Below are 13,772 nucleotides of genomic sequence, written 5' to 3' on the forward strand. Positions count from 1 at the left end.
TTTCTGGTTAGCCAGTAAAGGTATCACTCAGAAAATACTTTTATCATCACTGGGCAGAAAAGTATTCACATCGATTTTAGTCACATGAAACATTAAAAATCGGATCAAGTCTTGGATAATTGACACATTGATGAATAGGAAGCATCGCGCAATCACCGCTTATTGTTAACTGATATGGATAGAATCATTGAAATGAGTAACCTTGGTTTATTAATCTGCCTGCTTCCTACCAGGTCCGGACTGGGACTTACATTTAGTCCAGGCATTTGAGACACACAAGTCCTCTTGCTATGAAGAAAATATGAAATATATTTGTCAATTGTGAATTTCTCAAAGTTTATATCACATTTACAGAATACCAATTGCTGACATTATTTCCTTGAGAAAATTCAGATTTCTCTTAATGGCAGGCAAAACCATATTTGTAAAAAAAAATAAAAACCTCAATGATCTTAATTACATCAGTCAAAAAACAATCACATACCTACTTCACCTGGCCCCACAACCAATTGCCGAGATGCTAGATAGGGGATTTGTATAAGTATTGCCCTTCCTAAGGCCAGTCTCACACGTCCAGATAATTCCGGTACCGGAAAAATTGGTACCGGAATTATCCGTGTCCGTGTGCCCGTGCGTTTATGTGGCACATCAGTGTGGCACACGTGTGTCGCCCGTGTGCCGACTGGGTACCACACGAAGCGTGCAGGAGACAGAGCTAGAGATAAGCGCTGTCCCCTGCATCTGGTGCTGAAGCCGCCATTCATATCTTCTCTCCAGCTGCGTTCGCTGGAGAGAAGAGATGAAAAATCCTTTTTTTCTTTTCTCTCGTGTTTAAAATAAAGATCCCTGTCCCCACCCCCCTCCCACCCCCTGTGCCCCCGCCCGCTGTTAATAAAATACTCACCCAGCTCCCTCGCATTGTCCTGTCCTCGCCGCACCTTCTCCTGTATGAGCGGTCACGTGGTGCCGCCCATTACAGTGATGAATATGCGGCTCCACCCCTATGGGAGGTGGAGCCGCATATTCATGACAGTAATGGGCGGCACGTTACCACTCATACAGGAGAAGCTGCGGCGAGGACAGGAAGCAGCGCCAGCGAGGGAGCCGGGTGAGTATTTTATTAACAGCGGGCGGACACACAGGGAGTGGGAGGGGGGTGGGGACAGGGATCTTTATTTTAAACACGAGAAGAAGAAAAAAAAGATTATTCATATCTTCTCTCCAGCGAACGCTGCTGGAGAGAAGATATGAATGGCGGCTTCAGCACCATGTGGGGGCGACAGCTCTTACTGTAGCGCAGTCTCCTGCACAGCACACGGACTGCACACGGACAGCGTCCATGTGCGGTATGTGTTTTACATGGACCCATTGACTTTAATGGGTCCGTGTAATCCGTGCGCTCCCATGAACACTGACATGTCTCCGTGTTTTGCACACGGACAAACAGTCCATGAAATCACGCTGACATGTGCAGAGACACATTGATTTCAATGTGTCTACGTGAGTCAGTGTCTCCGGTACGTGAGGAAACTGTCACCTCACGTACCGGAGCCACTAACGTGTGAAACTGGCCTAACAGAGGAAATAAAGATTTACTATAAATTAAATGCAATTCCATAATTCATGCTGGACCTCTTTACTTTTGATTAATAGGCAATATTGGGATGCTGTACAGCAAAGTAATCTTTTTAAAATAAAGTTACACCATCTATTCTAAACACTAGATGAGGTACAACATATAAATCCATGAAAACAAACAGGACAAAATAATACATAATGAACCAGATATATTTTTATTAAATACAAAAATAAAAAAAACTTATACAAAAATGGAAAATCCAGAAAAGATTTTTTTAAACGCAATATGTGAAGCAGCCAACTAAAAGGACGCTACACCACACCGTAAAAAGACTGACAAATTACAAAAGGGGTCTCGAGAAACTATGGTATGGTGCATAATAATAATCAATTGTACAGTGCAACCTTATATAAATGCGTGGCTAATATGAGGGAGATCATAAATGTTTCTGAAACCACACAAAGCTAATGGCCTAATAATCTAGCCATGGATTATATTCTAATGAAAAATATGAACAAATTATACTATGAGGAGGAGCATGATAACTCATCAATAGACAAAGAAATAATCACGGTATCTGTTTATGTCGCAAAAAAAATAAACTGTGATGACTAAAAATGAGCAGTGAATATATAAATTAGCCAATAAATGGTGACAAAACCATGGAACCAAAGCAGACCAAGATGACAATGGATAATTATTATACCGAAGTATGGGGTAACGCCAGGTATCGCTAAATATAAAATGATGAAAAGGCCTAACCCCCCCCAAGCAATAATAATGCATATTAACCCCTTTACGACTGATGAGGTATATTTATACATGCATTGGAAATTGTCCTTGCTTCTATGCTAAACATAGGGAACAAATAAAGTGTGAATGCATTCCAGTATTACCAGTATACAGTACAGGCCATTAAGGAATGTTTTGTCTATAACCCTGAGCTATACATAGCTGCGTCAGAGTATACGAAGATTCATATCTGACAGAAGAAGAGCCCTTTATCTCATACATGGACAGTTTACATCCTCCAGAGCCATTCTTAAAGAGTGGTTATGTCATTCCAGTTTAAGAGGTCTTTCCTGCCCTGTTTCCCCGATAGTAAGACACCCACGAAAGTAAGACGTAGTGGGGTTTTTAGCGGGGTCGGCTAATGTAAGACGTACCCCGAAAGTAAGATGTAGTAAATACCGTAGTGCTGAGTAGTGTCGGGGTCGGCCGAAACTCTATGGTTCCCAGGGTCTGAAGGAGAGGGGTAACTCTCCTTCAGGCCCTGCGATCCATATTTAAGTGTAAAATAAAGAATTAAAATAAAAAATATCGCTATACTTACCCTCTGACGCGCCCTTGTACTAACCGGGAACCTTCCTTCCTTCGAATCAGCGCTTCCAGGACCTGCGGTGACGTCGCGGCTTCTGATTGGTCGTGCGAGCGGTCATATGGGCGGTCGTGCGAGCGGTCACATGGGCGGTCACGCGACCAATCACAAGCCGCGACGTCACCGCGACATCACCGCAGGTCCTGGAAGCGCTGATTCGAAGGAAGGAAGGAAGGTTCCCGGTTAGTACCAGGGCGCGTCAGAGGGTAAGTATAGCGATATTTTTAATTTTAATTATTTATTTTACACTTAAATATGGATCGCAGGGCCTGAAGGAGAGTTACCCCTCTCCTTCAGACCCTGGGAACCATCGAGTTTCGGCCGACCCCGACACTACTCAGCACTACGGTATTTACTATGTCTTACTTTCGGGGTACGTCTTACATTAGCGTTCCTGGGAACCATCCAGGGATACCTTCCGATACTTGTGTCCCATTGACTTGTATTGGTGTCGGTATCGGCGATATCCGATATTTTTCGGGTATCGGCCGATACTATCCAATACCGATACTTTCAAGTATCGGACGGTATCGCTCAACACTAGTACGGTAGTAAACTGTACGTTGGAAAAAAAAACGCAGCGTTTTTTTTTCCAATGTAAGACATACCCCGAAAGTAAGACGTAGTGGGACTTTTGAGTGGTAAAAGAATGTAAGACACTGTCTTACTTTCGGGGAAACACGGTAAGTAGTGACCCTTCCCATAGGAAGCTCATATTTCATGATAATGCAGTCATTCATTTTAACCCCTTCCCCACATATGATGTACCGGTACATCATATTTAGCAATATTTAGCAATGACTTGCCGAAATATGACATACTGGTATGTAATGAAGATCTTGTGGACACAGGAGCTGTGCCTGCACGATCGCTGTCAGGGGCTTGGCTTACGTCATAGCCGATCTCTGGCTGTTACAGCTAGAGGTTGTTAAGCCTTGTTTCTTTAACTCCCTAAATGCCACGATCAATAGTAATTACAGCATTTAAAAGGTTAGGAGAGAAAGAGAGCTCCCTCTCCCACACGATCGGCATCACAGAGACTAAATCGTGGTATCCTGATGGTTTCCATGGCAGAAATAGGTCGGATTATTACCTCCTTGTTTGTCAGCTATGATGACCTGTTAGACCAATCAAGGAGCACAGTCTAAAGGGCATTCTGTAAGTGTAACTCTGACAGGTCTAATCCATCGCAATTCATTTTACCAGTGATCAGAGTAATAAAAGTTAAAATCCATTAAGTTTATGATGTGAAAAAAAGTTTTTAAAAAATTGCAAAAAAAAAAAATATCGCAAAATGAAGAACAAATAATGAAGAAAATGTTATACTAATAAATATGTATATTTATGTAAAAACAAAAATAAACCAAAAAGTACACCTATTTGTTGTTGTCCTGTCCAGAATAACCCGATCTAGAAAAGTAAAACACTAATTAAACCCCTTCAGTGAACAATGTAAGGAAAATATAAATCGTGGCAAAAAGCAATACTTTTCCATCATACCGCTAAAAGAAGTGGAACAAAATGCAATCAAAAGGTCAAATGTAACTGAAAATGGTATTGGTGAAAATATCATTTTGTCTAGCAAAAAACAAGATAACACAAAAAATAGGGTTAATCTCAATTATAAGACTTCAAAATAATGACAATAACTGACAAGGAAAAAACTCCTCAAACATCAAATAAAAATTATAAGAAATCTTTATGGAATAAATAGAAAGAATTGCTGAAAACATTTTAAAAAGGAGATTTTTATGTGCTTGAAAATTTGAAAATGCTACTTATAAAAACTTCAGCTCATCCCAAAAAAAACAAGTCCCCACATGATTCTGTCAGCAGAAATCTGGAAAAATTATACCTTTCAATATATGGTCATTTAAAAACTTTTCTTTACAAAAAAAACATTTTTTTTGTGTATGATAGCAGCCAAAAGTAACCAGACCCAAAGAATAAAGCTTTCTAATCACTTATACTCTACGAGAAACAGTGTAAAAAAAAAAAAATTCTTAACCTGCTGTTGACTTGTTTATTCTGCCTTTCAAAGCTTGCAGGAAAGCTTGGCTCACATTTACCCAGTGCCCTACACTGAGTCACTTTAGACGTTGTCTAGCCTATGATTCAGCAGTGTCCATCTTTTTAAGTGTGCATAAAAGCATTGTCGGCCACAGTTTTGTGCACCTCTGAAACAAAAGACAGCACTGAACAGAGGCCAGATGGAGTCTAGACTGTAACCCTGCTGCCTCATTATAGTGAACGGATTCCTCTGGGAGTTTCATCTGAATCACATAACTTGGAGATTTAAATGGAAACCCCGATGTAAGTGCTCAGCGCTGAGCAAAGGATAAATGTGATACAAAATGTTTTGAAAAATGTTACCAATAAACTTTTCAACTCTATCCACAAAAAAAAGGGCCCAAATCAGGTCTATCGTATGTCAACGTAAATACAAGGGACTTCCGTGTTATTGGAAAGGCTTTGGAAAAGCACTATGGCTCCTCACCCCCTGAAAAGCACACCAGGGAAATCCACACTCCAAAATCCATATCCCCACTCCCTCCTGAGCCCCAAAGTATGCCTAAACTGCAGCTAGTAACCACTAGAGATGAGCAAACATGTTTGTAAAACATTTGACATTCTCAAATTTGGCACGAATGATTTGGCTTTGTGTTCAGGTTCACAAGCATTTTAACTTAAAGTCGGCAAAATTTGGTCACAGTTTGGTAAATCATTGCTTTTCACTAAAGCTTTTTTGTTATTATTTTGGCTAGGATAGTGGTGCAGTATGATGAGCAGGGGTGAAGGGGGGACGTGTTTGATGAAGGGAGGAGGTGTGTCTAGGTCAAAGAAGCTGCAGAGCGTAATATTTTTTTCTTTAATAACTTAATATGTGAACATTCTGGCAGCCAATCAGGGTGCAGAAACCATTCACAATGTCATGACACAAGGTTTTATTTGATTGGATGCCGAAGTCACATGTCCCTGGCCATATAATAAGTGGACATCTTGTTTTGCTGGTACCATTTTCTCAGTGATACAGTGCAGAGAAGCCGCTCCAGATGCAAGTGTTGCAAGTGAACTTGTCAGTTATCGAGATAAGATCCTGCCCTATGTGAAATCGATCTTCAAGAATCTAACTAGATCATGCAAAAACTTTATTGCTGTCTCAGTAGGCCCAATTTGCTAATCTAACCGTTTGTGATAAAACTGTGTTTCAGTAAGAAATCAGAAGGCCAGGTTTTCACTTATAAATAGTTAGCCCCAATATTAGGATGCAGCCAGGAGGCCCAATTTTCTAATCCAAATCATTTGTGATAAAGCTGTATTTTATTGAGAAATCAGAAGGCCAGATTTCCACTTAAAAATTGTTAGGTTTACCAGTGTTGTTCAGGCACACTATCAAACAAAAAAAAAGTGATTGTTCATTTAATGACAGGCGACTGACAGGTGTGGAACTAAGGTTGTGAAAAAGCAGGTTGCTAAATGGGATGGGTACATAAAACATGAGTGGAAAGGGCGAATAATCTTGGTGTTTGACATGTACCTGGGTTAGGTGTTTATGTTAATGAAATCTCAACTGAATAAACAACTTCTCATCCTATCCAAAGACCACTGACAACATCTATGGTGTGAATCCAGATGCATCTTTGTAGCTCAGAAGAGCAGGTGGAGGAGGAGGAAGATGAGGAGCCAACATTGCAGCTTCCCACGCCGACACAAAGTAATGCAACCGTGACAAGCACTGCATCCTCGGCCCAACTCCGGCTGTGGCCAGCGCTGGTATCGAGTGTGCAGGTCGCAGGTGCTGCAAATGTTGCCTAGCTTGGGCTTTTTTTGAGACCGCAAAAGGATGACCAAACTCATGTTATCTGTCAAATTTGCAACAAAAACACTCAGTAGAGGCAAAAATTGCATTAATTTGACAAAGAAGCGGCACATGCATGATCAACATGCCTGTTTTTGGGAATCTTACTGCATTAAAATGCCGACTTGCGGGCCTCTTTAACCACCGGCCATCCCCTCAACCCCCATCTGCTGCTTCTTCTTCCTCCAACACCATGCCAAGTCTTCTCAGACAGATCTCTGGCCTCAGAAACTTCACTTGTTTACCCCCTACAGTCAAGGTGAGTGAGAACTCGTCAGCTATTACGGTAGTGGGCATGACTACTATTTTTGTGTCACCCAGCAAAGCACATTTTTATGAATCTACCATAACATCTCCACTTGCACCTCACTCAAATTCCAGCAGTTTATCCTGTTCTCCACACTCCACCCTCTTTAAGCACAGTCTTGCAGCTGTGGTCACGCAAAAGAATGTTTTCTCCTAGACAAGCCAAAGCTAATAGCGTGAACTCCACCATCTACAATAAGAAGGCCGTGAAAATGTTGCCTTTCCACATGCTGGATACAGACGGTTTCAGAAAGCTGATGGCCATCACAGTCCTCCAGTACCAGTTGCCCAGTCGCCATTACTTCTGAGAAAACTGTGCCTGCATTATACCAGCATGTCGCAGACAACATCACCTATTCCCTGAAAATATGTATGTCTGCCAGGGTGCATTTAATCACTGACACTTGGATTAGCAAACATGAGCAGGGGTGTTACATCTTGCTGACTGGGCACTAGGCGACTCTGGTGGCTGTGGGGGAAGGTGGTCAAGGGGCTGCTCAACTTGTCTGTGAATCTCCAAGGCTTGCAGGACAAACCTATGTATCCAATATTTCCCTGCACCACCGTACTGTGCAGCCATGGCTCATTGCATTCAGGCACTGTTCAAATTAATTTGCCTTTGGGATCACAGTCAAATGGACTTTGTTTGCTGTCCACAACTCTTGAGCTAAGTTGGAGCAATGGCTGTCTCCAATGAACTTGGACCCAGGGAAGGCAATGAGTGATAACGGAGCAAACCTGGTGGCTGTCCTATGCCAAAGTAACCTCACACACATGCCTTGCAGGTCTCACTTCCTCAACCAATTGGTACAGCAATTTCTCTGCCACTATCCAGGCCTGAATGCGCTTGCTGTATTCTTACTTCTGACAATCGCACCCCGCAGGTCATCGACTTGAATCGCTACAGATGTCGTTCTGATTTACAATGTTCCCACATGGTGGAATTCCACTCTGCACTTGTTGCAGCGACTATGGCAGCAGCGACAAGCCCTGGTGCAGTATGTCATTTTGCATAGCCTGAGTAAACAGTCTGGACGTGGTGCAAATCTTCTTGTGGAGTGGGCACAGGTGAAGGACCTCTTCACCATTCTGCACAGATTTGAAATAGCTACTAAGATGAGTAACGCTGACAATGCCATCATCAGCATCACTATTCCTGTCATCTACATGTTAGATAACAGTTTGAGTAGACTGTGTGAGGAGGTGGTGGTCCCAAAGGAAGAGGTGAAAGCAGAGGAGAATGCGGAAGGGATAACAATACCTCAAATTTCCAGACTGTCGTTGCACAGGTGTGTGACATGGGAGGGTGGCTTACAGTGATCGAGGCGAGCTGATGGTATCAGGCAAACTGTTAAGGTACCGTTACACTAAACAATTTACCAACGATCACGACCAGCGATACGACCTGGCCGTAATCGTTGGTAAATCGTTGTGTGGTCGCTGGGGAGCTGTCACACAGACAGCTCTCTCCAGCGACCAACGATCCGGGGAAAGACTTCGGCATCGTTGAAACTGTCTTCAATGATGCCGAAGTCCCCGGGTAACCAGGGTAAACATTGGGTTACTAAGTGCAGGGCCGCGCTTAGTAACCCAATATTATAATAATAATCTTTATTTTTATATAGCGCTAACATATTCCGCAGCGCTTTACAGTTTGGCACACATTATCATCACTGTCCCTGATGGGGCTCACAATCTAGAATCCCTATCAGTATGTCTTTGGAATGTGGGAGGAAACCGGAGTGCCCGGAGGAAACCCACGCAAACACGGAGAGAACATACAAAACTCTTTGCAGATGTTGTCCTGGGTGGGATTAGAACCCAGGACCCCAGCGCTGCAAGGCTGCTGTGCTAACCACTGCGCCACCGTGCTGCCCAATATTTACCCTGGTTACCATTGTAAAAGTAAAAAAAAAACACTACATACTAACATTCTGATGTCTGTCACGTCCCCCGGCGTCCACAGGGTTAAAACTGCTTTCGGCAGGAGTGCTGCTAATGCACGTGCTGAAGCCGAGAAGATTCCCTGCACTGACTGTCATCGCTGGCAGTAACAGCAGTGACGTCACCGCTGGGCTCTGCTTTACGGCCGGCACTGACAGTCAGTGCAGGGAAGCTCTCGGACGGAGTGCGTGCATTAGCAGCGCTCCTGCCGAAAGCATTTTTAACCCTGTGGACGCCGGGGGATGTGACAGACATTGGAATGTGAGTATGTAGTGTTTTTTTTTTTTTTTTTACTTTTACAATGGTAACCAGAGTAAATATCAGGTTACTAAGCACGGCCTTGCACTTAGTAGCCCGATGTTTACCCTGGTTACAGGTGAACACATCGCTAGATCGGCATCACACACGCCAATCTATCGATGACAGCGGGGTGGTCAGCGACCAAAAAAAGGTCCTGATCATTCCTCACGACCAACGATCTCCCAGCAGGGGCCTGATCGTTGGTCGCTGTCACACATAAGGAGATCGTTACCGAGATCGTTGCTACATCACAAAAAAAACGTGACGTTGCAACGATATCGTTAACGATATCGTTATGTGTGAAGGTACCTTTAGTGAAGGTGAAGGAGCCAAAGAAGAAAGGGAGGAGGACGAGGTGATGGATGTGTAACAGTCAGGAGATGAAGAGGATAATGATGCCCTTTCTGTTGTCTGCAGATGGTGGGAGGAGATGGAGGAAGCAACCTTGAGTGTTATCCTGCCACAAACACAGCAGAGACTTGAACCTCATGGAAAAACTTGACACGAGTGCCATCTTGCTGCACTAAATTCAACATGATGCCTGTATTCTTAGGGTTAGAAATAATGCTGACTATTGGGTTGCCACTCTAGTTACAAGAATAAATTTAGCCAGATGCTTCCCCCCCAGAAAGGGATGTGCGCATGCTGAAGTATGGAAACACACTTGTAGACAATCTTAAGAGTGGTTTTCCCCATGATAACAGTGAGGCAGTGAATACTTATGACCGTGAGATATTTCAGTTTTTCTTTTTTAATAAAGTTGCAAAAATTTCTACATTCAATTTGTAGTGGATGCTTCCCTGAAACGGAAAGTACTTGCAAGCAGCATAATACATAGAATAGCAGGTTTACCCAGAATCCTTTGCAGTAGGCGGAGCTATGCAAATCATCTCTTTCCACCCCAGTCTAATCCACAGTGCTTGGAACCGCCAAGCGTGCAATGCTGCGGATTAGTTTCTAAATTTACACAGCCAACCAATTCCTACCTGTGGATACATGTTTCGGGCTTTAGGCCCTCATCAGCACAGGGCTGGAATTGGTTGGCTGTATGGAGTGGGGCTCGGTGAGCAAGCGATACATATATGCTAGCCACCTTAGGGAGAGACCCAAGTTGGGCTAAATGTAGTGGGACGAAAGAGACCGAAAAGCCCTCTACTTTAAGGAAATACATAGTGGATGCTTCCCTGAAACGGAAAGTACTTGCAAGCAGCATAATACAAAGAATAGCAGGTTTACCCAGAATCCTTTGCAGTAGGCGGAGCTATGCAAATCATCTCTTTCCACCCCAGTCTAATCCACAGCGCTTGGAACCGCCAAGCGTGCAATGCTGTGGATTAGTTTCTAAATTTACACAGCCAACCAATTCCTACCTGTGGACACGTGTTTCGGGCTTTAGGCCCTCATCAGCACAGGGCTGGAATTGGTTGGCTGTATGGAGTGGGGCTCGGTGAGCAAGCGATACATATATGCTAGCCACCTTAGGGAGAGACCCAAGTTGGGCTAAATGTAGCGGGACGAAAGAGACCGAAAAGCCCTCTACTTAAAGGAAATACATAGTGGATGCTTCCCTGAAACGGAAAGAACTTGGCTGTGTAAATTTAGAAACTAATCCGCAGCATTGCACGATTGGCGGTTCCAAGCGCTGTGGATTAGACTGGGGTGGAAAGAGATGATTTGCATAGCTCCGCCTACTGCAAAGGATTCTGGGTAAACCTGCTATTCTTTGTATTATGCTGCTTGCAAGTACTTTCCATTTCAGGGAAGCATCCACTATGTATTTCCTTTAAGCAGAGGGCTTTTCGGTCTCTTTCGTCCCGCTACATTTAGCCCAATTTGGGTCTCTCCCTAAGGTGGCTAGCATATATGTATCGCTTGCTCACCGAGCCCCACTCCATACAGCCAACCAATTCCAGCACTGTGCTGATGAGGGCCTAAAGCCCGAAACACGTGTCCACAGGTAGGAATTGGTTGGCTGTGTAAATTTAGAAACTAATCCGCAGCATTGAACGCTTGGCGGTTCCAAGAGCTGTGGATTAGACTGGGGTGGAAAGAGATGATTTGCATAGCTCCGCCTACTGCAAAGGATTCTGGGTAAACCTGCTATTCTTTGTATTATGCTGCTTGCAAGTACTTTCCATTTCAGGGAAGCATCCACTATGTATTTCCTTTAAGTAGAGGGCTTTTCGGTCTCTTTCGTCCCGCTACATTTAGCCCAACTTGGGTCTCTCCCTAAGGTGGCTAGCATATATGTACATTCAATTTGTACATTAATGAGAAAAAACTAACTTTTTTGAATTTATCAAATGGCTGCAATGAAACAAATAGTGAAAGATTTAAAGAGGTCTGAATATTTACCGAACCCACTGTATGTTTGTAGTCATTGTACTGGCTGCAATACACATGACTTAGGACGCAAACCCAGCTTTCTGACACTAGACACCAAAATCATTTGGTAAACTTCAGGTTTCATGATGACTTGCACACAGTCAAATCAACCAGTGCCAGAAGCAGCAAAATAACCTCAAACCATCTTTGAACTGCCACCATATTTGATGTATCATGTTCTTTTGTTTGTAAGCCTCATTTTGTTTTCAGTAAACAGTAGAAGGATGTGCTTTACTAAAATGCTCTGTCTTGGTCTCATCTATCCACACATTGTTTTCCAAGAAGGAATTTGACCTTGTCACCTACATTTTGGAAAACAGCAGTCTAGCTTTTTTACTTCTCTGTGTCAGAGTCCTCCTGGGTCTCTTGCCTTAGCATTTAATTTCATTCAAAAGTCAACAGTCAGTGTTCACTGACAATGATACACTCTGAGCCTGCAGGACAGCTTGAATTTCTGTGGAATTAATCAATTTAATGACCAAAGAACTATGGCTGGAAATCATCTTCATGGTAGAAAGGCGACCAAAAATCCACACCTTCATGGAACCAATGCCAAGTGACTAAACTATGCACAAAAATATATAGGAACAATGATACTGAAAAATGGCAGCATGTTCTTTGGATTGATAAATCAAAATGTGAAATATTTGGCTGTTATAGAAGTCACTTTGCTCAACACAGAGAATAGTTTCTTTGTGGGTTTCTTTAAAATTTGCAGAGAAATTGGCTCATTCAATCAGCTTATCAGTGGAGCATTGACTTGCTGTAGTTCCTAGCAAAATCATAAAACTTGAAACTCAGTAGCTGAACTAGGGCCTCATAAATGCATATCCTTGATGCATACACAGTATAATCTGACATGCCGAAAAATTGTAAGAATACAAAAACAAATTATCCATGCCACCTTACATGAGTAAAGTATCTGCTTATGTATTCTGTTGAAACTGCGGCTGGCAAATATACTGTATATGGTATACTATGGAGAATATTCTGGGCAGATTTAAAAATCTACCTAAAGAAAAACTATTTTCGAAATAACTATGTTTAACAAGACACTGAAAAATTAAAACTGCACTGTGATTGATTGCTATGGGTTAACAAAAAGACTGATTTCTTTTACACAATTTAAAAATTACGCCCCCCTTCAAAAGTAAATATAAATGATATTTCTGCATAATTTCCAATATTTTCCTTTATAAAATGTTTCATGTTTTGACTCAAATTGGTGTTTTTTTAAGATTTTATACCTTGATATTTTATTATTTGCTTGCTAGTATTACAAATTATGATATTATTTCTATATCATCACTGTAAAGTTATAGGAAACTTTCTTTTTCTTCATTTTCTACATTTTCTAAATAGCCATTTTTATTTGCATCATCGTTTTTTTTTGTTCTTAGTAACATGCAAAGCTCCTCGACTTCTACATGGAAAATACACCTTGATTGAAGAAGAATTTGCAAATGGAGCATATTTGCAGTATGAATGTGATAAAGGTTATATGACACAAAAACGCAACCTTTTTGCCACTGCCCAGTGTCTTGATGGAATATGGTCTGAATATCCGAAGTGTATAGGTAAGAAAATTGATAGTAGGAAAACAATGATTAAGAGCATAAATATAAAATATACTGAACAAAAATATAAATGCAACACTTTTTTTGTTTGCCCCATTCATGAGCTGAAGTCAAAATTTGAAGACTTCTTCTTTATACATAAAAGTCATTTTTCTCTCAAATATTGTTCACAAATTTGCCTAAATCTGTGTGTTTCACACGTCCTGAAATTTCTGGTACTGGATATAACAGTACCGGAGAAATCAGTATCTGTGTGTTTGTCTGCACGTGTGTACATGTGTGTAATACTTGTGGTATATGTGCGGTAATCGTATGTCGCCCCTCTGCAGAATCAGTACTACATGTACCGGCACATGGGAATCAGCGGTATTTTTAGCACTGTTCCCTGGTGCAAGGTGCTGAAGACAGCTCTCATCATTCTCCCCTGCTATGATGGCAATCAGC

General features: G+C 42.1%; 1 protein-coding gene across 2 annotated transcripts in view; it reads left to right on the top strand.

Moving 5' to 3' along the window:
- CFH (complement factor H) overlaps positions 1–13,772 on the top strand; it is a 906,401-nt gene that overhangs the window by 264,643 nt on the left and 627,986 nt on the right. For both annotated transcript variants that reach the window (XM_069737284.1, XM_069737285.1), the window contains exon 10: positions 13,152–13,328. In XM_069737284.1, the coding sequence (XP_069593385.1) occupies positions 13,152–13,328 (177 nt within the window). The remainder of the gene's footprint in view (positions 1–13,151; positions 13,329–13,772) is intronic.

This window comes from Ranitomeya imitator, chromosome 8 (genome assembly GCF_032444005.1).
Source record: "Ranitomeya imitator isolate aRanImi1 chromosome 8, aRanImi1.pri, whole genome shotgun sequence".
Lineage (NCBI taxonomy): Eukaryota > Metazoa > Chordata > Amphibia > Anura > Dendrobatidae > Ranitomeya > Ranitomeya imitator.